General features: G+C 40.7%; 1 protein-coding gene across 6 annotated transcripts; it reads left to right on the forward strand.

The window, feature by feature from the left end:
* The first annotated feature begins 2,587 nt into the window (after positions 1 to 2,587).
* slc4a1.S (solute carrier family 4 member 1 (Diego blood group)S homeolog) lies at positions 2,588 to 26,518 on the forward strand. Of its 6 annotated transcripts, XM_018238064.2 has the most exons (22): positions 2,588 to 2,685; positions 4,595 to 4,686; positions 5,481 to 5,559; positions 5,827 to 5,878; positions 6,979 to 7,076; positions 11,606 to 11,697; positions 17,740 to 17,920; positions 18,007 to 18,142; positions 18,401 to 18,491; positions 18,931 to 18,997; positions 19,330 to 19,514; positions 19,825 to 20,023; positions 20,388 to 20,585; positions 21,144 to 21,292; positions 21,490 to 21,684; positions 22,382 to 22,552; positions 22,778 to 22,867; positions 22,981 to 23,156; positions 23,395 to 23,636; positions 23,990 to 24,159; positions 25,262 to 25,435; positions 25,528 to 26,518. In XM_018238064.2, exons 2-22 carry the CDS (start codon positions 4,669 to 4,671, stop codon positions 25,606 to 25,608), a joined length of 2,844 nt encoding a protein of 947 aa, XP_018093553.1. In that variant the 5' UTR covers positions 2,588 to 2,685; positions 4,595 to 4,668; the 3' UTR covers positions 25,609 to 26,518. The 6 variants fall into 6 exon arrangements, with proteins under 6 accessions (XP_018093553.1, XP_018093548.1, XP_041434297.1 ...); XM_018238059.2 differs by lacking the exons at positions 5,827 to 5,878; positions 6,979 to 7,076; XM_041578363.1 differs by lacking the exons at positions 2,588 to 2,685; positions 6,979 to 7,076 and having other exon boundaries at positions 4,598 to 4,686.
* The last annotated feature ends 844 nt before the right edge of the window (positions 26,519 to 27,362 follow it).

The following is a 27,362-nucleotide window of genomic DNA, read 5'->3' on the forward strand; positions in this document are numbered from 1 at the left end:
AAAATATGAAAAACTGGTAAACAACCACATGACTTATCAGAGTGACAGGGCTTCTATCTGCCAACACAGGCAAGGGATCCCTGATAAGACTTGGGGAAGCCTATGGGGACCTGAATATCTGATGTCACTTTTTCCATAGCGCAACCTTACTATAATAATACTAATTTGCCATCTTCTGTACCCCCATAATATATCCACTTGGGACCCAGGGCACTCTAAATGAGGGGGTTCAGGGTTGCATTTTCTTAATGACAGAGCTGAAAATATGAAATACTGATAAACAACCCCCCCCCCAAAAAAAAGGAACATGTCTTAACAGTGACAGGGCCCTATCAGACAACACAGACGGGGGAATCCTGAACAGATAGAACCCTGATAAGGCTTGGGGAAGCCCATGGGGACCGGAATATCTGACATCACATTTTCCATAGCAAAGCCTTACTAATCAGCTTTTGCAGTCTTCAATGTACCCTCCAATGAATCCACTTGGGACCAGGGGCTTACTGGATGAGGGCTTTTTTTTAATGATTTAAAGCTATACACTATTTCATTTATATAGTGATCTAAGTTAATGATCCAAAACAACAACGCAGACACTTGCACCTGGATTTTTGTGAGACTGTAGTCCCAGGATTTTATGTCCTAAGGGTGGCACTGTAGAAATTGAGAACAATTGCCAGTAACCCTCTTACAAGAACCCTATTAGTACAAATTCTCACCTTTTCCTTTACCAACTGCATCATCCTCACTGCCCTCAAGTAAACTAGACCCCCAACATCAATGTCGCTCACAAGGTAAGGGTCCATTTTTAAATTGCTGGCTTGTTATAGAGTTATAGAGGCATAAAGACTACTATTTTTATTTTAAACAGAACTTCTCGCAGGCTAGTAGTCCACATGGGACAAATATCAGAGCCATTACCAAGGATCGTGGTGCTCCCCAACAGTTTTCTTGCATTTGAGTATTGTTTACGGGTAACAAAGGTTGGGGACGCCTGTTCTATCTGTACATGTAGTTTTGCATCAGGTCTAGTAGCCCACTGCAACCAAATAAGCATCTAGCATTTTGCCATTGGTTGCTATAGGTTACTAGGCTGGGTGCAAATTTTGCAACTTTAATTACAGCTGAGAGAGGGAGACATAGATGCATGCTGTTTTTAACTGCAACTTGTTTATCACTTTCTCACAGGTAGGAGCATTACAGCACAGCTGTGGGAATTTAAATAAAGGATGCCTGTCAGGTGATCCAGGACAATGCAAGGATATACTATTAATGAGCTCAGTTAATAGAATACTAAAGGATCTGCTCTGATTCCTTGGATGGGCAGGTGAAGGTAGTGGATTGTGTGTATCTGTGCAATGAGCAAAAATACAGAAAGAGGTACAGCTGAGAGGAGGAATTCAGTAAGGAAACTGTGATAGAAGTGGTCAGTAAGAGAAATAGAGACTTTTTAGAAAGAATGAATTGGAGTTGAGACAATGTACGAGCAACAGAAAGAGGAATTGTGCTTAGAGGAATAGTATAGGACTTTCAGATAGAGGAATAGTAGAGACCTTTCAGAAAGAGGAATAGTAGAGGAATTTCAGATAGAGGAATAGTAGAGACTTATCAGATAGAGGAATAGAAGAGAACTTTCAGATAGAGGAATAGTAAAGGACTTTCAGATAGAGGAATAGTAGAGAACTTTCAGATAGAGGAATAGTAAAGGACTTTCAGATAGAGGAATAGTAGAGAACTTTCAGATAGAGGAATAGTAAAGGACTTTCAGATAGACGAATAGTAGAGGACTTTCAGATAGAGGAATAGTAAAGGACTTTCAGATAGACGAATAGTAGAGGACTTTCAGATAGATGAATAGTAGAGAACTTTCAGATAGATGAATAGTAGAGGACTTTCAGATAGAGGAATAGTAGAGGACTTTCAGATAAATGAATGTTAGAGAACTTTCAGATAAACGAATATTAGAGAACTTTCAGATAGAGTACTTTCAGATAGACGAATAGCAGAGAACTTTCAGATAGAGGAATAGTAGAGAACTTTCAGATAAACGGATAGTAGAGGACTTTCAGATAGACGAATATTAGAGGACTTTCAGATAGAGGAATAGTAGAGGACTTTCAGATAAATGAATATTAGAGAACTTTCAGGTAGAGTACTTTCAGGAGAGAATAAACCAAATGAAGGTTGTATGGCAAGAAAGAAATAGAGGACAAATCTAGATCAAGTTAGAGGGGGGTGTTTAAGAGAAAGACCAGGCATGGATGTATTTCCCAATGCAAGGATTTCTGTACAGGATTGTGCCATTGCTCAAGAATTATACTTTAGTATTTTGTTGACTTAAATCTTGCAACTGTAAATTTCTCATTGCTCATTTCCAGTCCAACCTCCTACCAAGGCCACAGCCCCCCCACAAATTACGCATTCTTGGCCAGGGAATCCCCCTTTCTAAGCTCCTTCATCAATGGGGGGGAGCAAAAGAGGTTGATGGAAAATATACATGGAGATATCTGAATATAACGAAGGAGGGGAGAGGTTCAAGAAGGCATGTGGAGAGAAAGATAAGGTGAGCGTTGGCAGAGGGAGGAGATTAAGAGACTTTGGTGACTCAGGGTTTTGGAAAGAGCACAGAAGAGTAAGATCTAGAGGAGGACAGAAACCTTGTGACAAGACTCACTGGACATCCAGGTAAGTGGTGCTGAATTTTGTGATTAAGACAAAAAGCAAAGATGGGAATATGAAATACCTAGAAGTTGTTGAATTTGTTTTAATTGCATTAGTATTCACTCTCATGCTCAAGAAAGGCCAACAACCTAATTTAAGATTATTTCTTCTTAAATTCATCATCAAGGTTAAGAGAACTGAGCATTTGCAACTGAATGAAAGTCTTCTTCATAGCTAGGGGTGTCATAAAACCTCTGGGCAGTTAGCCTTGTCAATGGTGGGGGTCTCTACCCTTCAAAAGATTGAACTTTGAAGGACTGTCCTCAATGCTTCAAGATTAAACATATTTCTCGATCTTGTAGCTCATGGTTCTAGGTCTAAACAATACCTGGATTTTTTGCTTGTGGGATGGACACATGGGCAGATTGGTGGCACACGTGGAACTTGCCACATGTTTAAAGTTTTTGTGTTTTTGGTTAATTGAAATTTGATGGCATCCAACGTGTTTCTACTGTTTTTAGCTGTATCTAATCCTGAGTCTCAAGACCCAGGATCTCTTTACTCAGAATGCAGGTTCCTTGTTTGAATATGATCTGATGATTCTATAATTTAGCTTTTGGTGTTGATGGGACTGGGCTCTCCTGTGCTGATTAGAATCTTACATTTATATTTTTGCACCAGTTCACAGATTGAGATCAAATGCCTATGGTCTCCCGATTTCATAACCCTACTAGGGATGAAGTTGCTGGGGGCATTTTTTAATTGGAAAAATATATTTAGTATGGTCTGATGATGATTTATATTATTATGTGTTGTTGGTTGCTGGAGTTGAAGGTTACTACTGCCATCTTGCCCTGTGGTTAGCATTTACATCTTTACTTTACTTACTTTTCATGGAAGGTAATTTAGTCCAGAATAAAGCTGTTCTTACTTGTGCTTCAATCAATTTAACTTTAACCATTTAAACAATTAAATGCATCATTGTCAAAGGTCTTTAAATACTCTTCCTCTGTTTTGGCCATTATGTTATTAGCATGATATTTGTCACTGCCAATAGGTTAGATGGTTCTTATGAGAGTTAACTATATAATATGAAAGGAGGAAGAATGTGGAATAATGATAAGGGCTTTAATCCATTGAACATAACAGGTTGGTTGGAGATCAGTTATAGGATTGACCAACATCTACCTATCAGCCCACCATGCATTTTCCATGAATGCATTTCAAAAGCCGTTACATTTCTAAGGGAGGGGTAACAGGAGAAAAATTGCTGAACAGTAAAGTATGAGAAAGAGTTTAAAGAGGTTACTGGGTGGGGAGAGTTACTTTTTTCAGTCTTATCTATTGTATGTATTCATGTATTACTGAGTTTTCTGTAGGACTTGAACCTTATCAGAAGAAACAGGAAAAGGCTCAAGGCTTACTGTTCCACTAATCTATATACTTGAGGCGGCCCTATGTCAAATGTAGGAAAGGATGCACAGTGATACCCAATATTAAGACTAGAACATCATTTGACCATAACAATATTATTAAACAAATGTTCTGCATTAGGATTTCAGTCAGGTGCAAGGAGCAAGTAAGGTCCCAGCCCATGGCTTCACTGGGGAGCAGTAGTTACAGGTATGAATAAATGATAGCAGATATAGCAGAAGAAGGTGGTGATAGTAGGGCAAAGTGGAGATTTTCTAATATACTTTGCATAAGTGTTGCAATTCAACATCAGTTCAAGGGTCATTATTTATAAATATTAAGGTGGTCTTCAGCAGAGATGAATTCTGAAGAACTTTCTCCTAAACATTGGGTCATGGGATAGTAGCTCAGAGTCAATTGAAGAACCACAATAGCAAGAGCAATCAAGAGCTGTTCATGTCATAGAATTGACAAGAGTTGACTTTTTATGACTTTTGACTCCTTATCCCACCATGTACAGGTTTGAGTACTTGTCTGATGTTAATGCCTGGCTGGGCACTGGGACAGAGAGGGGAGTAATCACTAGAAGACAACATGGCATCTAAAGATCAAGTGAGTCATCCTAATGTCCATGGTTACCATTAAATCAATTTATAGCATTCCAGATTATTGACTTGATTTTACCAGACATGCCAAGTTCTGAAACTGATGCAAAATCAAGCTAACATTGACTCAAAATGCTCCTTTGTAACTTGTGGTGAGAACCAATATTCCTACCCAGCCTCCTCTAATGAATTGCATGGATGCAAGGGATCCCTTGAATTACCAGGAGCCTGGACCTGATAGTAATTCCAGGGTAATTCCAGAGTCTGTAATGAATTAAACGCTAATGCTGTTATTAAAGGGCAGCAACTTGCCCATCATGTACAACAATGGGGGCTTATTTCCATCCATAATGGTGCATTGTTGTGGCAGATGTTTCTTCACAGGTGCCTGGTATTACACTGGAATTTTGGGGAAAAATACTGAAAATAAATGGCAATGTGCATTCAAATATTGCAGCATAATAGTATTTTATCTGGCTGCTCTGCCCCTAAAACCACATTGATGCAAGCCTCTCCAGATGGGTCTCCCTGGGACCTCGTTATGATCCCATCTTTGACCTGGAGGCCAAATGAACGGAGCATTTTGATTTGGCCTTGGGTATTTGTGGCTAAAGCAGAAAAAGACCTCAACAAGCAAGAGGATTAAATAATGATCTTAAAACAATTTGAGGGGAGCCTCAATGAGGGAATATATAGAATTGATCTGTATCATGCCCTGTGATATTATGAACACCAGATGCAGAGTGAATTCTGCATAAGGACAATTACATATTATTTTTATGTCATTATTATACCCTACAGTCTGACTATGACATGGATATAGAGAAAGCCTTGGAACAAGTGGACTTCGATGATCCAGAACCAGCCCCATACACTGAGAGTAAGTGCTGCTCAATACATTGTTTGCTAATACATACATATACTGATAACTAGGGCTGCCTTATAGCCTGTATATTACTGGTCAAAATGGTACTTGATGCCAACATTATTAAGGATCGACAGCTTCTAACTTTTTCCTAAAATCTTTTTTTAAAAGGGGGGAGGTTGCAATTCTAATCACCATCTCTGCCAGAAAAAATGTTGCATTAAAAGTTTCTTTTGGTGGTCCTTGTTATGGTGTCAGGGAATGTATCTCTGCTTTATGTAGGCCAAAGTGATGATGAACAGAAGAGGAGATCTACTCTGTACAAATTCCTTAGGTGAGTCGGTGCTCACACTTACCCCTCTTCTTAGAACTGTTGGGCTGGAACCATGGCAATAGGGGCTCATCCAGAAGGGCAGTCAGGTGAGGTTTGGGATGAATACCTGTTTGCTCCTGTAGATGGTCATGGAAACTTGGTCATGGAAACTTAGCATGAAGGTCAACTAGAATGGGATATAGAGTTGAACACTCACATGTTATTGCTCATTGATCTTCTTCTAGTAGACATTAGTTCTTGCATACACCATCAATACATCCAAATCTTTAGCTACATCTAAAGGCATAGATCTGAGTTAAGGTGTTTCTTCCGGTACAAAGTGGTTAAGCAAGATTGGCTGGTTGAACTCTCTTTTCCAGGATCAGTTGCATTCAGACATGGGGGCCTGATCACTCTTCTTATAAAAGCCAAAGCAGAATGTGTGCGAGTGATATACTGGTGCACAAGAGCAAAAATTCACACTGCATGCTTGTGATAATTGACCCCTTAACATGCCAGAATGTTAGTTATTTGTAACAGCATGTGCTGGTTTTGTACAGGGCACGGGGCCTGCCATTTACCTTTGCCTTGATTTCTAAGCAACTTCTGAGCCTTGTTTCTTCAGAAGGAGTGAAATGACTCGAGCAAAGGCAAAATAGCTTTTCCGGTGCCCAATGAAACCCAGCATGTGCTATCTCAGATGGTTCAACAAGGTATGACAAGTTTTACAGATATATATATTAACATTAATTGTATCTTTTCATATAACTTAATATTAATATAGCATGAGATTGCAACCCATGAGGCCTATGCACTTGCTGCACCTAGGGCAATGGTTTCTGCCATTATCAGGTGGTACTGGGCTAAATAAAACCTTGTGTGCATTGGAGGTCCTTAGCTTAAGCATCTGTATGATGTCCACAATCACCCCCAGTCTGTGACCCATGAATTCATCTGGAGGGTGCAACCCACAGTTCAAAGTGCAAAAAACATGGTGATTACCTACTCCAAAATACAATACTACAATTCTATATAGAGGGTTTAGCTTGAACGTAACAGGAGGGATGGGTTAAAAGGACGATTTCCCTCGTTTTTCTCCTCCTTGCGTGTCTGTTTTTCAGACAATCTGCATTTTGGGAGATCCGGGGATCATATAATCTGAACAGGAGGAGGCGAATGAAGGATGAAAGGCAGGGTGGACAATATCGTGTCAAGCAAAGTAGGTGGCACGTGTCACTCTATCCATGATGTATAAAGGTGCTGATTGAGTTATCAGGGACAGTCATAGGAAGTAGGGTTGTATCTGTAGTCGTTCTGAGTTGGTATGTTGAGTTTCTGAGGATTATTATAAGAATAGATCAGGGATTTTATGCAGGGATGTCTTCATGGGTCAGGGCTCCTCTAAGAGTTAGAGCAGTCCAATCAATGGGGCAGTAGTAGTGTCTGAACTACTCAATGACAAGTCAAGGTAAGGGTCACATTGTCCTCCAACAGATAACGATATCAGGAGGCCTGAGGCACCGGTTCTCTACTCTTCGTTGACTCCCCTTTGGCAGCTTAAAGCTGTTACTACCAGATAAACCAGAGGACAGGGAGCAGCCTGGGGATCCAAGTGTGCATGCAAAACTGTCCCCACGCACACAGAGAATGTAATCTATTGGAACAACTGGTGCTTGAGCAATTTATCCCCTTCCTCTGACACCTTGAGGTGGCCCTACATGGGTGGATAAAAACTGCCAACTGGGCCCCTCCAGGTTAAGTTGGCAGCTTATTAAGCCATGTATGGGCCCTGCACCACCAATGTCTTGCTGAAAACTGTCCAGCCATCTTTTGGGTAGGTTTGAGGACTATATTGGCTGAGGCACGACGATTGCTTCCAGGCAGAGATGTCACCAAAACAAAGTGTATTCTATAGATACAATTCCACCAGGCTTCATTTCTTTGTTTTGCTTATTTTTCATTAATAACATTGGCATCAAATATCATTGCAATATAACAGGCAAGCCTCTTTGTGGGGCCCAATTTCTCTGCTGCCCTAGAGGGCCCCACAGTATGGGGCCAGGCATCTCTGCTGCTCAGTTTCAATTACTAATTATTTCATAACGTAAAGGTAAAAGAAGCCTCTTTTCTAAAAGCAATATTAATTTCCAATAAATACCTCCAACTTGTAGCTCTTTAGTTGGACTACAACTCCCAGTATCCCCCCACAACCAGGTCAAGGAAAGCAATAGCCACTGCACCCCCCCCCCCAAATATCTTCCATTAATCACTCGCCTTCTCCTCCTTTATAAGTGGCTGAAAATTCTGTTCTGTTATAAGTAAACACTGAGCAGGTGAGGGAAAGCCTACAATGTTAGAGGGGGCTCATAAGGTAAGTATGCGCACAGACAAAGTGCTCTCCGGTGTTTTATATTCATGAGTTTAGAGGACTAAAGAGATTTAGCACCGGCCTGGTGGGCAGAGAGAGACAGGGAATTCCGAAGGTGTGAGTATAGGGGTCAGGATACAACTCCCGACTGTAATCAAAACTGTTTTACTCCATATAGAACATGTTTTAAAAACATAGCAATGTCATAAAATGTGCAAAGTGTGCACCAGGTCATGTATCCCATAGCATCCAATCAGCTGTTAGTATGTGGTGGTCAGCTGACATCTCAATGGTTGCTGTGGGTTACTAGACCTGGTATAAACTTTGCACTGTGTAGTAAAAGTTTGATCCTTCCCACTAACAGTAACTAATCAGGTGCACTTGGTATTGTATATTCATATATCAAGACAAATGAGTCTTACTGCTGATTGGTTGACGGCTTGTCCTTTAAGGGGTGGGCAAGTGAATGATAAAGTGTCTATATATGTCATATTGCACCCCCACGGTGCCCAATGTCGGCCCATTGGCTTCCTATCCCGACTCAAAGGGTTAAAAAGAATCACAAACCCTCCAGTTCAGTTTATGTGTTTACAGTCAGCAAGGATAGAGTGCTCCATAATTTAGTGTAAACAGAGAGCGAATTGCTGACACGGTGACTTAGTTATGGGGACAACTCAGGGATGGAAGATGATTGGTCAGTCCTGGTGGGTTATTAGATGTGTCAGTTAATAAAGGGCTTAAATTGGGACACCCTGACTTTTCCGATCCCCTTGCAAGGACGAGAGGTGAGAGCTGTGTGTTGTGCGTATACCGGCTAATTCCCTATCCCTACTCTTCGGTTATGTACCTGCTGCTTCGCTAAAGGGTAATGGTCAATTTCAATTTCAAAGGCAGATATTTGCTGTTTCCCCACCTATGATATTACAGTCTTTTGCTTGTTTTCTCTCTCCCCTTTTTAATTTTTGTATTTCTTAAAAATAGGGGCAGAAAGGGAACTTGACATAGACTCCCAGTCTTAGAGGAGACCCTTTTCCTATTGTCTGTTGAACCCCTGAAGTCCTTGTACAATGCTTTAGAGCATTATAGGAATATGTTTTTTTAGATAACTTTATTTATTGACCCCGATAACGTAAACATTTTCCGGTTCCTTGTCTTTGCCCATCAGCAATCAATCCAGTCTTCCAGTTCTACTTTGTAAGACACGGGACAATGGATAATTTTATTCACCCTCAACATTTCTTTCTAGCAAGAAAAATCCAAATGGGAAAAGACTTTGCTCTTTGAGCAAACGTCATAATTCAAATAGACAGAACAAAGTTATATAATGGTCCCAACCCAGGGAACCCCCAGCCCAAGGGTAAGCAATCGTTGAAGGGAGTATAAGAAAAATTCCAATGGGAAAATACCCACTACTAATAAAGCAGTAGCCAAAAAGTTATAAAATTAAAAAAATCTAGGACATGTATTAGCCTAACGCGTTTCGTGCCTAAATGGGCACTTACTCATAGGGACTCATAGGCACTTATTCATAGAGCCTATGAGTAAGTGCCCATTTAGGCACGAAGCGCGTTACGCTAATACATGTCCTAGGTTTTTTAATTTTATAACTTTTTGGCTACTGCTTTACTATTAGTGGGTATTTTCCCATTTGAATTTTTCTTATACTCCCTCCAACGATTGGTGGGGGTTCCCTGGGTTGGGACCATTATATAACTTTTTTCTGTTTATTTGATTTATGATTTTTGCTCAAAGAGCAGAGCCACACACCACTGTTTATCTATTTCTTTCTAGCAACCCTCTAGCAGAACTGGGAAAATACCCTTTTCATGTTGCACCCTGTGTCATGCTCTGGGCTTTTGTGCTCTTGTAGAAATCATCATGATGGAGTTCATGCACAGATAACCCAACTTCATATTTCCTACACCAAAGGAAGAGCAACTTTGGAGTAGATCTCTTCTTCTTATTATATGGTTTCAAACTGTAAATCTATATAACTACGCTGAGTGTGTTAAACCTCTGTTCACCCTCAAGCCTTTTTACAGAGGTCATATCAACCTAGATGCCACCCATTTTGATTGATATCTTGGAAAGTTTGTAATGACTCCTTCACTAGATCACAGAGCAGAGTGGACATCACTATTTTGTAATGCTTGTAATCTTACCTGGAAAGATAGGACTCTTTTACTAATCCAGCCTTAGCCTCATCTTCTGGAGACAAGTCAACTTAAGCAAGACCAGGTACAGAGGACAGCAGCCCAGCAGTCTTTATCCATGTGATTTGCTTTATGGCAATGTAGTCCTCAAAGCATATTCTGCAAGAAGAAACCTGGTTGTATGGAAACAAATAGTCACCTTGATGAAGACTTGTGGGTGGTGGTTTCTTGTCTATCCTACTATAGTTATGGTGGCCACCTGGAATTTTACAGTTTGCGTTGTAATAGGTGTAAAAGTTGATCACATTGAAATGTTTAAACTAAATCTCTGGCTCTGGTGAATAATCTAGCCAGAGAACCAAACACAGGGAAATGGGGTTATTATAGGGTGGAGGCAAACTGGGGCAATCTAGCACTGAACTACAACTCCCAGAATTCCTTAGCTAGCTCAACGGCAGGGATGAGATTTGTAGTTCTGAAACAGTAAAGGGAAGTATTCCTAATCTGTACTGCAGTCATTTTATTGTTCTGTACTGTAGATGTGAATACTAGAGACTGAATTGGCTGTCTTTGTGTATATAATAACAGTGTTTGGTATATATATATATATATATATATATATATATATATATATATATATATATATATATATAATTCATGCATTCCACATAAAACCTAAAGTAGTAAAACCCTAAGGGAGTGGTTCCCAAACTGTGGGGCTTGCACTGCTGGGGTGCTTGGGCTGAAGGTCAGTTAGGGCGATGTCTGGTGAGAATAGCCATTTGCTCTCCTAGATACACCTGAAAGTCCAGTTAGGATGAATATATATCTTGCTGCTCTAGATATTCTTGGAACAAGATATTTTCCTATATCTGTACCAAATTCATAAGCCAAGGGGGGCTCTGACCAAAGATGGTCCTTCAAAGGTCCCGTGGTCAAAGCTTGGACCTTCCACGGCTCTAAAGCAAGCATGGTAATGGAATGACCCTATAGCTATTTTAAACTACAATTCCCAGCATCCTCAGCTATCCAGCAGCCACAAATATCCAAATGACCAGAGCACTAAGATCAGTTCACTCTAAATTCCAAACGTGCTATGGCTGAATATGGGTGATTAACGCCTAACCAATATCTCACACATTTACTGTTCTATAATTATTTCAGGTCATCCAAATAAAGCTGATTAGAGAGTAATATATAATATATTTATGCACTTTCTCTCCATAGAGCCATTTGAAGAAGAAGAAGAAGAGGCTTCTGCACCAGATTTCCCTCCTCTTGCCCCAGCCTTTATCCCACCCAGACACGCAACAGACGAGGTGAGAGCCCAAATAAAGACGAAGGGGGCTAATGTAATAACAGCTACCTACTTATGTTCTTGTAACCCATAGCAACCAGCTAGAAACATTTGCTGCTGTGAATTACTAGACTTTGAGCATCTTTGTTGCCTTTATAGTTTCTCCTTCCAGTGGCTTATATAACACATTATTGATCCAATTTTCTAACATGGCCAAGCACAACTAGAATTGCCCAATAAACAGGGGTACCCGTCTTCCCATATTAATAAATTCTGCCATTCCTCATTAAAGATGGAAAGTAATATAATATGCCAAAAATGCCCAATGCCTCCCTTTCTCTTCCTCTCCTCTTTCCAATTCTTTTCTACTCTCCCCCTTTACTATCAACTTACCCCTCCTCTCCCTACAGGGTGTGTGTACATAGGGCAGGCTGTGTTTGTAGATAAAACATTTCCATAGATTGTCACTCATCCCTTTAACCTGCAGTTAAAAACCAGAGCCATCTGCCCGGCCTCTGTTCTACAAGGAGCAGCAATGCCCTTAGTGTTATCTTTACAACTTCCCATAAACACTCCATATAGTTTATAGTTTGTATATGTTTTCACAGTCTTATCTTAAATACCCCACTTATCACTGCCCTTAGGTCCCTTTCCTTTAACCACTGACTGGCCAAATGGCAGCCCACTATTACCGGATTCCATTGTTCCTACGATAAAGTTGCAGTCGTAGCCAGTGTAGCTTGACCAATAGAAAACAGTGAAACATAGTTAGCTACACTTGTATTTAGACAGAATTTGCCCTGTACCATAAAGGGTTGAGCTCACAGAATCCATAGAAGCCTATTCAACCTTTCTTCAATTCGTTCTTTTCATTGGCTCTCTAGGGTGATGTATAATGTTACCAGATCATGTGAAAAAGGCTGCACTGATTGCATTCAATTTAAATGCATCGCAACAACTTATTATCATGAATTAGGCATGGCCCTAACTTTCCAAATGATCTGGTGTCTAAGGGCTCTTACTCACGCGCGTTATTACCTGCGCTCCCCTGCGTTCCGTTTTTCGGCGTTCAGCCGCAGGGGAGCGCAGGAATAGACGCATTTCATTATTTCAAATGGGGCTGTACTCACACAGGCGCGTGTAGGCGCAGAACGCAGGAAAAATGCAGCATGTTGCGTCTCAACCTGAGTTCGGCGCCTACATGCGCCTGTGTGAGTACAGCCCCATTTGAAATAATGAAATGCGTCTATTCCTGCGCAGGTAAAAACGTGCGTGAGTAAGAGCCCTTAACCTCATTTATCATCTCCCCCTCTCTTTCTCTGTGTAAGAAGGTGGAGGAACCAGAGTTGCCACCTCACCCCTTTGAACCCAAAAATGAAAGCGACAATCTACCTGGTTAACATTTTATTGCAAGTCGTGTGGCAACCCAGAAACGCATGCATCTTATTGAATTGCCAATATAGCAGTGGATTCACTAGACTTACACATGGGCGTTTTTTTTGCTGTGCTCCCCTGCGTTCCGCTTTCTTCCGTTCAGCCGCAGGGGAGCGCAGGAGTAAACGCACTCAATTATTGTCAAGGGGCTGTAGTCACACAGACGCATGTATGTGCCAAACGCATGTTTCATTCCACCTGCATTTGGCGCTTACATGCGTCTGTGTGAGTACAGTGAGTACTGCAGGTGCAATGGATAAGCTTGTGCCCTTATGAGCCATGCAGAATGGGGTTATTATAGTTATGCAACGGTAAAGGTATAATAAGTCAATATTGTCCTGCCCCAAGTGAAATCCTGATCCAGCCACTGCAAAACCATGTTCTGCCATTGAGAGACTTAGGGGCACATTAAATATTATTATTATTATTATTATTACTACTATATTCGACCATCGAAGTTAAATCCTTCGACTTCGAATATCGAAGTCGAAGGATTTACTGCATTTCGTTTGATCAAACAATCGAAGGAAAAATTGTTCGATCGAACGATTAAATCCTTCGAATCGTTCGATTCCAAGGATTTCAATCCATCAATCAAAGGATTTTCCTTTGATCAAAAAAAGCTTAGACAGTTTATGGGGACCTTCCCCATAGGCTAACATTGGTGCTCGGTAGGTTTTAGGTGGCGAAGTAGGTAGTCAAAGTTTTTTTTAAAGAGAGATTACTTCGACTATTGAATGGTCAAATAGTCGAACGATTTTTAGTTTGAATCGTTCGATTCGAAGGTCGAAGTAGCCAAAAAAAACCTTCGAAATTCAAAGTTTTTTTCCTTCTAATCCTTCACTCGAATGTAATGCTAGGCTCGTCGCTTATGGTGGAATTCACGAACCTGTAGGGGTAGGAACCCAAAGAAATCAATTAGCACGCTGTAGTCGTGGGTTAATTGTCCCGAGTATAGTTCCCAACTGTATTTGGAATTCACCCCATGTGCACCCTCAGCCCTGAACACATAAAGTTGGTGGCTGAAATCTAATGTCACAAAAGCGGAGTACGGATGAACTTGGAATTAAACTGGAGCAAAATGTTTTGTTTACAGCAGAAAATACTTTAACAACTAATTTATAATCATCTGAATGCCAAGTTTTAATATAATGCCCTCCTGTGGCAAAATGTTTCTTTCTTGGGGTAAAGAAATCTTGACAGGTTAACGCCAACTTTCTGAATGTGTGGTTATGAATAGCAGCAAATACAATATAATACGCCATCCATCAGACCCACATATTTCAGGCAGGCCTACACTTTACTTTTGGGTAATGTGTAATACTGGGTAAACAATACTAAGAAAAATTTCATTATTATGGGATATACAGGTATGGGATCCATTATCTGCAATCTAATGATGTGCAGGCCAGCCCAATACTCGCGGGACCTGTGGGTTCGGGTCTACGAACTGCACTGTTTGCAGGTCGGGGCGACTTTGCACTGCCGACTTCCAGCTTCCCGTTTTATAGGTGCGTGCCTGTTCCGCCCCTTTTTTGACATCATTGAAGGGGCATTTGGCATGGATCTATAAATGGAAGTCGGGTTTGGGTCGGGTGCGAGTCGAGTTTTTCTCTACCCGCGCATCACTACTGGAAACCCATTATACCGAAAGCTCTGAATTACACAAATGCCATCTCGCATATGACTCCATTAAAATCAAATAATCCACATTTTTAAAAAATGATTTCCTTTTTCTGTGTAATAATAAAACAGTCACTTGTACTTGATCCCAACTAAGATATAATTAATCCTTATTGGAGGCAAAACCAGCCTATTGGCTTTACTTAAAGTTTACATCATTCTCTAGTAGACTTAGGGGCCGATTCACTAACTTCGAGTGAAGGATTCGAAGTAAAAAAAACTTTCGAATTTCGAAGTGTTTTTTGGGCTACTTCGACCATCGAATGGGCTACTACGACCTTTGACTACGACTACGACTTCGAATCGAACTATTCAAACTAAAAATCGTTCGACCATTCGATAGTCGAAGTACTGTCTCTTTAAGAAAAAACTTCGACCCCCTAGTTCGCCATCTAAAAGCTACCGAAGTCAATGTTAGCCTATGGGGAAGGTCCCCATAGGCTTGGCTAACTTTTTTTGATCGAAGGATATTCCTTCGATCGTTGGATTTAAATCCTTCGAATCGTTCGATTCGAAGGATTTTATCATTCGATTGAAGGAATAATCCTTCGATCGCACTATTTGCGCTAAAATCCTTCGACTTCGATATTCGAAGTCGAAGGATTTTAATTCCCAGTTAATTAACCCTTGATATTCTACCCTTTGTGAATCAGCCCCTTAAGGTTCGAAGATCCAAATCACGGACATATCCGTTATCCGGAAAACCTCAGGTCCAGAGCATTCTGGATAACATGTCCCATACCTGTATATATAAATATGTAAGGGTCTGTGCAGAAATCTCTGCTATCCAGCATGTAGCACATCCATAACGGTGTAATCAAAACCAATGTTCTCACTGTACCTGGAGCATTAAAGAGCGTTTGGCACATACCTCAAAGTGTAAAGTGCAGTGTTGGAGGGATAAGTATATGTCTGGGTCAAACTGTACACATTGCTGTTATTAACTTTCATCTTGCCATGACTTTGTAGTCAAAAAATCACTGAAATAGAGACATTATCACATCCTGTAGGTCTGAGAACTGAATTACATGTTAAGCCAGAATATCATTTAAAAAAGCCTGGTGGAAGAGGTACCTGCAAGAGGTGACACCGTTCTTAAAGGGATACTGTCATGGGGAAAAAAAATGTTTCAAAATGAATCAGTTAATAGTGCTGCTCCAGCAGAATTCTACCCTGAAATCCATTTTCCAGATTTTTTTATATTCAATTTTGAAATCTGACATGGGGCTAGACATATTGTCAATTTCCCAGCTGCCCCAAGTCATGTGACTTGTGCTCTGATAAACTTCAATCTCTCTTTACTGCTGTACTGCAAGTTGGAGTGATATCACCCCCTCCCTTTTCCCCCCAGCAGCCAAACAACAGAACAATGGGAAGGTAACCAGATAGCAGCTCCCTAACACAAAGTAACAGCAGCCTGGTAGATCTAAGAACAACACTCAATAGTAAAATCCAGGTCCCACTGAGACACATTCAGTTACATTGAGAAGGAAAAAAAAACAGCAGCCTGCCAGAAAGCATTTCTCTTCTATAGTGCAGGTACAAGTCACATGACCAGGGGCAGCTGGGAAATTGACAAAATGTCTAGCCCCATGTCAGATTGCAAAATTGAATATACAAAAATCTGTTTGCTCTTTTGAGAAATGGATTTCAGGGTGGATCCCTTTAACTTACCCCCTCCTCTCCCTACAGGCTGTGTGTACACATAGTGTACATAAAATGGGTTTTGGGCAATTTTTTTCTCTGCTCAGCCGTTTTGTTGATACAGACCCACATTGTTGGATCAATAACGACTTGTGTTGGAGTGATTACTGGTTAGAAGAAAGATCCAACATGCTCCTGGGCCCAGCAGAGGTTTTCCTGGTTGCGTCCAGTTGCGGAAAACATGATTAGACAATGGTAGCGCCACACTTTTCTCATTTACATGATTCAATTAGTTGTAACATCTGAATTAAGTAGCAGGAGGCAAGCGAGGGAGAGCTATTTCTCAGCAGGTAAGCACAATGAGATACAGGGACTCCAGTTAAGATAAAACAAAGGCTTTGCCTTAAGGCTACACAAAATGTAATTTTTGTAGCTCTGACCCCAGGTCATGAGAGAGGGTGCCAGCCAAACTTGCTTTACCACCTTGGGGTGGGGTTATTATGTTCCACCCCCTGTTGCTGGAATGTTGTCTTTCTTGGCTCTCACAAAGACCGTCCTTCCAGAAGTAGAAACTTTGCAGACAGGACCTGAGCTCCAGCAGATCATTATGTTGGCTTGGAGGAATGACCATTTGCAGCTTGACTTTAGCCCACCATGGGACAGGCTGCAACTTCAGCCCACTATCCTAGGAAGGCAAAGCTTGATACGAGAGTGAGTGACAAGGGAATGGCAGACCAGTGGAGTAAGTAATTCTGCACTCCAATCAGATCACCCAAGTAAACCAGGTTGCTAAGTAAGGATTTTCAATAACTTTTAAACTTCTCTTGGAGAAGCCTCTCATCATTGTGCTGTGTGTGTCTGAATTGTATGTTAAGTTCTAATTCCTGCTGTGCTCCTCAAAAAAATGTATTGCGTCAACATTTCACCACTGTGCTAAGTGCCTTCCTCAGAGGCTGATGAAGACATGTTGCAGATTTTCAAAGGTTTAGCATTTTTGTACTCATGGCCATGGAACCTTGGGACTAACAAGAACATCATTATTGGTTTGCCTTCTAGGGAGATTATTATCGTACCTCTATTATTTATTCATTACTGTCCTTGACTCTGTGGCCACTTCTCTTCTCCTTTGGTTCTTTACAGATGCTAGTGTCCTCCTTCTTGTAAATGCTTTCTCTCTCAATCATTTCCATCTTTCATTCTCAAATAATTAGTCTTCATTTACTGCCTCATATTTCCCTACACTCAGATCTTATTCCTTAATTTTTTTTCTTAACCTTCTTTTGCCATTTTGCTCATTTTACAGGTCTACATAGAGCTGCATGAGTTGACAATGGATGCTCACAATGAGATGCGTTGGGTAGAGGCTGCCCGCTGGTTGAAGGTGGAGGAGGATTATCAGGATGATATCCGGCAATGGGGTAAACCTCAGATCTCCTATCTCACCTTTCACAGTCTTTTGGAGGTACATCGTGCATTCCAGAAAGGTGAGGGATTAATGATCATCTAAGGCCATATTTTCCTGGCATCAAAGTACTATTAATCTAATGTATCCCTGGCATTTCCTCTGTAGGGACTGTACTTCTGGACCTTGCTGAGAAGACTCTTCCTGGGATATCCAGCCAAGTCATTGACCAGATGATTTATGAAGACCGCCTAAAGCCTCAGAACAGAGATGAGGTCCTGAGAGCCCTTCTTCTACAACACAGGTAGGGTATATGAAAACAATAATCAAATAATAACCTGTATTAAAAGTGTGGGATCAGCCTTAAAGAGTAATGAATTCCATTCAGAAGTTTAAGGCAAGGTCATCTACACTCATCTATGCTTAAGGCAAGGTCATCTAAACTAAGCAGTTCAAACATGTCCCACCCAACTGGAATGAATGTTCTTCTGGATACTCATTATCTACTCATGGTGACTCTAAGAAAGGCGTTTTTACTTATCTGTATCTTTACTTCTCCCAGCCGTCCTGATGAAGAAATTGTAAAAGGAGGGGACCCAGAAAGTGGGCAGCATCTGCTACATTCATTAGAGATGAAAACCGTGCCAGAAAAGGTGAGGACTTGTCTTGAAACATTTTTTAAATGATTCTAATATATTAATCCACATTTACTGAGCCACTATGCATCTGTGGTTTTTTGTAGGACAACTTTCTCTCTAGAGGCCTTCACCTCAAAATATGTAACTGACTGCAGGGTTAGATTGGAGTTTTTCCTAGCAATACCCACTCAAGTCGCTCCCACTGCTGGCTTCCTTCTGTAACAATATATAGTTTTTAATTGGCATAAGTAAATGCTGTAGTAAGAGATTTTTCCAGGAAATGGAAACCAGAAGTGGGCAAAGTTGGCTTTGGTATTTATTAGGTTTTTTTTCAAGACCTGGTGGTCTACAGTTGTAGGATTCTTCTTTGTCCTTTTTCTGACTGCACATGGAATTCAATGGGGTCTTTTTCATTTTTGTATTGTTTTTACTTTTTTGGGGGAATACCCAACAGGAAGAGAAGAAAAGTCCGCTAGCTGAACGGGTGCCAGAAAACGCAGAAGCCTCCATTGTTCTGGTGGGTAAGTAAACATCCTATGCTGTCGGTTTTATATCTTGAGTGAGAATTGATAAGCAAGTGAGTACATAGGAGTTGGAAGGAGGTGGTATTTATTTATAGGTGTTTATTGGGCATACACTGTCAATAAAAAACATCCCATTTTAATTATAACTAGCAGCACTATCCAGCAGCCCCATATTAGCAATCTGTAGATTCTGCCAGGGCCTGTTTTCACTCTCATTCCAGACATCCAGAACCCTATGATGCTTCTATCCCATGCGCTCTTGTAATTTTTTAAAATGTATTTCTCTGCTCTCATTTGTCTCCACAATTATATCTGTCCCTCTCCTGTAGGATGTGTCTCTTTCTTGGAACAACCAACCCTTGCATTTGTGCGTCTAAAAGAAGCAGTCTACCTAGACTCTGTCCTGGAGGTTTCTCTACCTATTAGATTTCTATTTGTCCTTCTGGGCCCTGATAACTCAAACATCAGCTACCATGAAGTCGGAAGGGCAGTGTCCAGTATGATGGCTGAGAGGGTAAGCAGTGGACTCTCAACACGACCTATGGTTCTATATGACATATCCATAGAAGAATTATTTAAGCTCTACAAGATGTCCATCCCTCACATCCCTCTATTTTATACCTTCTTGGCCACTTCATGTTGTTTATTTTAGTTTCTCCAACTGCTCTGCATAACATTCCTAGTTTTTCTACTACTGTTTAAATAACCCGGCCCACAATGCCTTCTGTTGCTCTTTATAACTTCTACTCCTGTTCATCCCAATAACACTTGTTATTGCTCCTTATAACCTGTCCCTCATGTTGCTCTATAAACATGTTACTCAGGTCTTCCGCAATGATATGTACCTTGCTGAGGGGCGTCAGGATCTCATTAAGTCTCTGGAGGATTTCCTGGAATATAGTATAGTTCTACCCCCCTGTGACTCTACTGATGAGCAGCTTCTGAAGGACCTGGCACCAGTGCAAAAGAACCTGCTCAGGAAACGATACCAGATAGAAAAGGTGCTTGGGAGAAGCAGACCAGGTACTGGGCAGAAGAGATATTTACATATCTATGGCTTCCTCATTCACCTCAGTGTTTATGTTCCCTTCATTTATGTTCATTCTCCTCTCTCAGCTCGTCTTCTTGTCTACCCAATTGATCCAACAATAACTGTTCCTTCCTCTGTGTGACATCTGGTCACTTTTCATTGCCATTAAAAACCTTTCTTGGACATCAGAAAGAATTAGAATGAGTAAAAGCTTATCCATAAGCAATCAATTTGATTTTAGTTTTACTATGCAAGTGCAAGCTAAATTCTGATTGGTTGCTATTGGTGACCAGCCAGGACTGGACTGTAACCATGTTACTAGGTCTCACTTTACTCATTGTTCCATCACTACAACAGAAATCCCTGCTGAACCACCTGAGGACCCCTTGCGTCGAACTGGAAAGATATTTGGGGGTCTAGCACGTGACATACGCCGGAGATATCCCAAGTATTTGAGTGACATCACAGACGCCTTCAACCCCCAGTGTTTGGCAGCTGTCATCTTCATCTACTTTGCCGCCCTCTCCCCGGCTATCACATTTGGGGGGTTAATGGGTAAATAACCAATTATACCTTTTAGCCATTCTAGTTCTAACTTTAGTTGATCGGCATTGTAAGGCACATAGATACCCGGCTTCAATAGAAGTCTCCTTGTGAGTAGGGTATATGTATGTATTCATATTTCTGGCCATAACTGTATAACTGCACATTATCATAGCAAAGTTCTGTGATTTCATTTCAGTAAATGGATACCTTAATTATACTGGGAAAATGATAATGAGAACATCCTAAGTGGCAGCTCTCAGTACTTTACACCAGTGTCTAGACACTATATAATTAGATATTGCAGGAGCTGGATTACTAGTGTATTGGCTTCTTCTAAGCATTGGCTCTCAGAGCATTGTGTACTGTTTCTTAATTCTATTAATGTAGAGTATGTCTATCCTCTTGCTTTCTTACTGTCTCCATCTCTTCCAATACCTTATTGGTTGAATGACTTTCTCTCTCTACTAGTGTATATTGCTGCAACTCTCTCATGACCGATTACCCATGATATTTCCTCATGATATTTATTTGACTAGTTCTCTCTGCCTTTTCCCATTCTTTGCTTAGCTGAGAAGACAGACAGATGGATGGGTGTATCGGAATTGCTGGTTTCCACGGCTTTGCAGGGTGTTGTGTTCTGCATTTTAGGAGCTCAGCCCCTTCTCATCCTTGGCTTCTCTGGACCACTGCTTGTCTTCGAAGAGGCCTTTTTTAATGTAAGTTTTTCTTTTATGTAAATTTGAGGCATTTGGAGATCGGGGCTGATTTAGTAATGCTATGATGATGGTGGGGGATATAGAAATGGTGCAGACAATATCCATAGAATTGGCTTCCCAGAAGAAATAATGAATGGACAATGGTTGGAAGATTGTGTATATTTAATAATCTTTCCTTCTTTTTTTTTTAATTTCAGTTCTGTGAGAGCCAAGGAATTGAGTACATTGTCGGACGTGTATGGATTGGATTCTGGCTAATCCTCATTGTGATTATTGTGGTGGCCTTTGAAGGAAGCTTCCTTGTCCGGTTTATCTCCAGATTCACACAGGAAATATTTTCCTTTTTGATATCTCTCATTTTCATCTACGAGACGTTCGCTAAGTTGGTTACAGTGAGTATCCAAATAGGAATGAATTAGGTTCACCTCAACGGGTAACTGGTGTGGGAGAAAAGAACAAAGGTCAAGAAAATTTTGAACATTATTCTTCACATTTCATGGTTCTCTAATACACACAAATGCATGTATACAAGGGTCCTGCCCACAGTGTGTAGCTCCACCCATGAGAATTGAAGACTAAGTCTAAGCAGGCCATGGATAGTCAAGGCTCGGTGGAGAAGAGACAGGATTTTAAAAGAGCTTAAAGGGGACCTAGAACGTTATCCATCACATATATAACGGGTGCCCTCGATCAAGGTGCATTGAAGGCTTTTTGAATGTTCATGTACCCAGCTGAAAAAGCATGAGTTTTTTTGCATTATTAATACATATCTTATATGGTGAGGATGTGTTCCACTGTCCATCCAATAGTTGTGTTGGTAGGACTTGATCTTGCACTGCACAGCGCCTACATAGTCATGGGCATTAACTGTAGGTAGGATGATTAGAAATGTCGTAAAATCACCATTTTTTTTAGAGAAAAGTTTTTGTATTGAATTCTTTGACAAAAGCAAGAAGGAATGTACCCATACTGCAGGGTAGGAAAGTTCTGTGCATGGAATAAGCTTTGTTTGCATACTTGATTGAATAGGAGACAACCCTCTACAAAAATAGCTTTGCCAAAAACTGAGCCTGTTGTGCTTCATTACAGATTTTCAATAAACATCCGCTACAAGGTCACTACAACCAGACAAGTAAGATTGATCTTACCAAGAACCCCCAACCCAACACTGCTCTGCTGTCTCTCGTGTTGATGTTTGGAGCTTTCCTTATTGCATTCTTCCTGCGTCAGTTCAAAAACAGTGGCTTCTTTCCCGGAAAGGTGAGATCCCATTGGCTGTCACTTGGGGTGAAGCATATTGATACTGTGCAAGGGGCAGATGTAAAGGGGCAGAGTTTTCAAAGGTCTAGTTACCCATAGCAACCAATCAGGTATTTGTTTACAGTAAAAAGCTACCTGCTGGGGACTATAATATAGAAACCTTTATGAAAAGTGTTCTTCCAACAGTCCCACATGCAGACTTTCTCATATATGTTTCTGTTACAGCTGCGTCGTATCATTGGAGATTTTGGGGTGCCCATTTCCATTCTTCTAATGGTGGTGGCCGATTACTTTATTAAAGACACTTACACACAGGTGAGGATTCATTTGAAGTTGTTTTGCTTTCTCCATTCTGGCCACTTTCTGTTCCTTTTGATGTCGATCACCTGTTGCTGCTCCATCTCATAAGTATTTTATAATTTCTGCAGAAACTCAGCCTTCCCAAGGGCCTCAGCGTTTCCAGACCTGAAAACCGTAGTTGGTTTATCCCACCTCTTGGATTCAACACGGTTGACCATCCCTTTCCCATCTGGCTGATGTTTGCCTCAGTTGTCCCAGCAGTGCTGGTATTTATCCTCATCTTCATGGAGTCTCAGATAACCACGTAAGGAGATTTGCGTTTTAAAAGGAAGGTTCTACAGATGTTTAAGGGGTCATAAGGTCTACATTTAACTTGAAATGATAGAATATTTCATTATGCGGTTGAAGATAAGTATATGTCTCATTGTTGCTCAAGGGGATATATATGGTATTTTTGTAAAAGTTTATATTCAGCTCATCCTTATACTCCACATCAAGAACAAAGTCATTGGCATTGATCAAATGTGTTTTCTCTCCCACAGGCTAATTGTCAGTAAGCCGGAAAGGAAAACAGTAAAGGGTTCTGGCTTCCATCTGGACCTCCTCCTGATCGTAGGCATGGGAGGGGTGTGTGCACTTTTTGGGATGCCCTGGCTTAGTGCCACCACAGTGCGTACTGTAACCCATGCCAATGCCCTCACCATCACCACCAAAGGGGATAAACCTCAGATAGATCGGGTTATTGAGCAGAGGATCAGTGGTTTCCTGGTGGCCATCCTTGTCGGTGAGTGCAATTACTTAGTCAATTTGAATTTCAATATACTGGAGTTCAGTATATCTCCAATACCTGCCCAACTAGAGCCCTTTCCCATTGTCCGTGGATTGCTCTTTCACCTTTTCAGACACACTGGTGCTATTACAGTTAACATTCTGCAAATGGCAGCTAAGGCATATTAGACAGATGCTCCATTGAAAACATTTTTTCATTTAAAAATAAAGACACTTTGGGAACCTTACTGGTGGCTTATTGAAGTATCTCTAGATGTTCTCTTAGATGTATCCTATTGTCATAGTTATGATTTTTCTTTTGTAACAAATGCTCCACTTATATTGTTGTGCATGTCCTTCCCTATTCAGGACTGTCCATCCTCATGGAGCCTATCCTCACCCTCATTCCCTTGGCTGTCCTATTTGGAATATTCCTGTACATGGGTGTGACCTCCCTGAATGGAATCCAGTTGTTCGATCGCATCTTACTCACCCTGAAACCACCAAAATATCACCCAAAAGAGTCATATGTCACAAGGGTAAGAGAAGGAGAGGACCAGTGAGACTGCAAATCATGAGAGGAGGGTGGGCAAAGAGCTTGGTGGATAATAGAAAAAATATGGGTGAGCTCTAAGTCATGGAAGTAGAATTGATGAAGGGAGTAGAGAGGCAGGGGCAAGGAGAAGACATATCTATAGGAAGTATTTGAGACAAAAAGACAGTGGTCAAGCATACTACAATGGACAATATATATTATGAAGTTAGACATTCGCATGGAATATGGATGATAGAGGCCGAGAGGTTGATGTCTCTGTTGGGTTGAAAACCATGATTATTTTATTATATATTATGATCTAAGAGATCTAAGTCATGGAGGTAGAATTTATGAGTAAAGTAGAGAGGCAGGGGCAAGGAGAAGACATATCTATAGGAAGCATTTGAGGCAAAAATACCGTGTTCGAGAATACTACAATGGACAATATAAATGATGAAGTTAGACATTCTCGTGGATCATAGAGGCCAAGAAGTTGATGTCTCTATTGGGTTGAAAACCATGATTATTTTATAATATATTATCTTGATGATTATAAGTGATGAGGAGTTTGGCTAGTGATGATATGCAAAAGAAAGAATTGTGCAGGATCCCTTATGTGCACAAGGTAGAAGGCAGCTCAACAATTAACACACAAAGTAGGGTTGACCATCCTGGGCAAAAAGGAAACTGAATAAATGAATGAATGAAAAAAACACCACCCGTGAAGTAGAGGTGGAGGAGAACATTACATGGATGGAGCTCACTGGTGCTCTAATGAAAAATACAGAGATTAGCTGCTACACAAGCCACCAGCTTGATCTCCCTCAACACCTGGGCAATGTTTCTTTGATATCTGACAACAGTTGACCAATGTGATTTCTCAAGGGTGCAGTAGATCTGGGTACTAGTGACCTCCATCCACGGGTGATGATACAACCTGGAAACTATGGCAGGTGGTGTGTAAAAATGATATCAGGCTTGGTGGACAATGTTAGTGTTAGCTGTGAAGAGGTTTTGTTGGGTGAAGACGCAGGTGGTGGGGTACGGGGAGATGTTTTGAAACTGAGTATATGTTGGGGTATAATGAAGTGTCTCCGTCCACTTAGGTTAAGACCTGGCGTATGCATATCTTCACACTGATTCAGACCCTGTGCCTGGCCGTCTGCTTTGCTGTGATGTTCACCCCAGCTTCCCTGGCACTTCCCTTCATCCTGATCCTGACTGTGCCAGTCCGCATGTTCCTTATGCCCTTAATCTTTAATAAATTGGAACTCAAATGTGTAAGTATCAGAGTTCGGTGGGGGGTTTTGATGAATATACTGGGGGAATTATCTTGCCTTTATCTAATATCTCCACCTTCTTCAATCTCTAGCTGGACTCTGACGATGCATCTGTGAACCTGGAGGAGGAAGAAGGCCAGGATGTCTACAATGAGGTCCAGATGCCCATTTAAAGGACCCAAGTTGCTCTTAGAATATTACCTTTAACAGGAGGTCACCTTAAACTGAGCTGATGGAGGCAATAGGTGGCTCCACTCTAGTGATAGTATATATATGCTTTTAGTAATGTATTACCTCAAAGACTTTGGGGTTCTGTCATACCCCTGTAACCCTTAGCAACCAATCAGTTTTTTTTAATTATTATTATAACTGCCTTAGTCCATTAGTATATGCTAACTACTGATTGGTGGCTATGGATTACTAAACCATGGGCATAAGTTTCTATAGTTTTTGAAGTCTACTGCCCACCACCGGACTTCAATCCTTCTTTGGGGGCATTTGATTGGCTCAAACCCACCCTACCTGCGTGTAACCCTATGGAAAACCGTTTAGTTTCCCTGCTCAGTTGTATTGCCCTTGTCACAGTGATTACAAAACAGAGGAGGAAAGTGCCAAGAAATGCTTCTCGCTTCAGTAAACTGCCAGTATCATCAATGTGAAACCAGAGCGCCGCCTGATGTTTGGCTGGGGCAACGACCAGACAGAACAACCAGTGAAGTTAAATTAATTGAAGCAGGAAGCATCTTTTGATGCTTCCCTGCTCGGTTCTATCGCTCCAGCCACAAAAAGCTGTAGAACTGAGCAGAGAAGCGCCAAGAGATGCTTCCCTTTATAGTTCTGCTTGGCCCTTGTTGTGAAAACTGCTAATGTTGTGAAATCTAGAGAAAGTTAGTGTATATTGTAAAAGTGCTTAGAGGAGAATTTTTAAATGAGGTTAAGTGGTAGGATATATCCCCTTTTAAAAAACATTTCCAGATCATTTCGCTTTTATTTTTATACTTTTTTAAATCCAACGCTGGTTGCGCTTGATCCTCCCCCGTGTAAATATACCTCAAATCTTATATATTGCGCTAGATTCTAAAATATTATAAATAAAGTTTAAAAAAAAAAAGAATTGCAAATAGAATTATATCTATATATTTTTTTTAATTTTCAATCACTGATATTTTTGACGGGATATAGAAATTTTTTTTTCTGAGGTTTTGTTTTTTGTTTTTTTTTAAATAATTTGTCTTATGTGCCTTCCAATTTTTAAACATCAGAAGCCGTAGGGGGATTATTTGGTTTGCATTGAATTCAATAATGAATTGGTATCGTAAAATTGCCATTGAAGTGTCAATGTTAAAGCTTTGCAATAATAATAATAATAATAATAATGTTAGAATTTTCTAGATATTCGTAAATGTAACATTTTTTAAAATTGATAAAATCCCTTTTTTTGAAATGTGGTGATTGTGTTTTGTATAAATCTGAGACCCAAATGAACCCTATTATGGTTTTGGGGCCCGGTTATTTCTAGGCAAACCACTGCTAGAAGGGCCTTTTACTAACTTAAAGGGTAACTATAGCGAAAATGAAAATTTAAAGGGATACTGTCATGGGAAAACATGTTTTTTTCAAAACACGTCAGTCAATGTTGCTCCAGCAGAATTCTGCGCTGAAATCCTTTTTTAAACAGAGCTAACAGATTTTTTTTTATATTCAATTTTATAATCTGACATGGGGCATATAGACAGATTGCCAGTTTCCCAGCTGCCCCCAGTCATGTGGCTTGTGCTCTGATAAACTTCAGTCACTCTTTAATGCTGTACTGCAAGTTGGAGTGATATCACCCCCTCCCTTTCCCCCCAGCAGCCAAACAAAAGAACAATGGGAAGGTAACCAGATAGCAGCTCCCTAACACAAGATAACAGCTGCCTGGTAGATC

Source organism: Xenopus laevis, chromosome 9_10S, assembly GCF_017654675.1.
Source record: "Xenopus laevis strain J_2021 chromosome 9_10S, Xenopus_laevis_v10.1, whole genome shotgun sequence".
Taxonomy (NCBI): domain Eukaryota; kingdom Metazoa; phylum Chordata; class Amphibia; order Anura; family Pipidae; genus Xenopus; species Xenopus laevis.

Excerpts from the sequence above, each read along its gene's own strand:
- slc4a1.S (XM_018238064.2), top strand. Across the intron at positions 18,492-18,930 it reads TGAAAACCGTGCCAGAAAAG|GAAGAGAAGAAAAGTCCGCT; the intron begins GTGAGGACTTGT and ends AATACCCAACAG. Across the intron at positions 23,157-23,394 it reads ATGGAGTCTCAGATAACCAC|GCTAATTGTCAGTAAGCCGG; the intron begins GTAAGGAGATTT and ends TCTCTCCCACAG.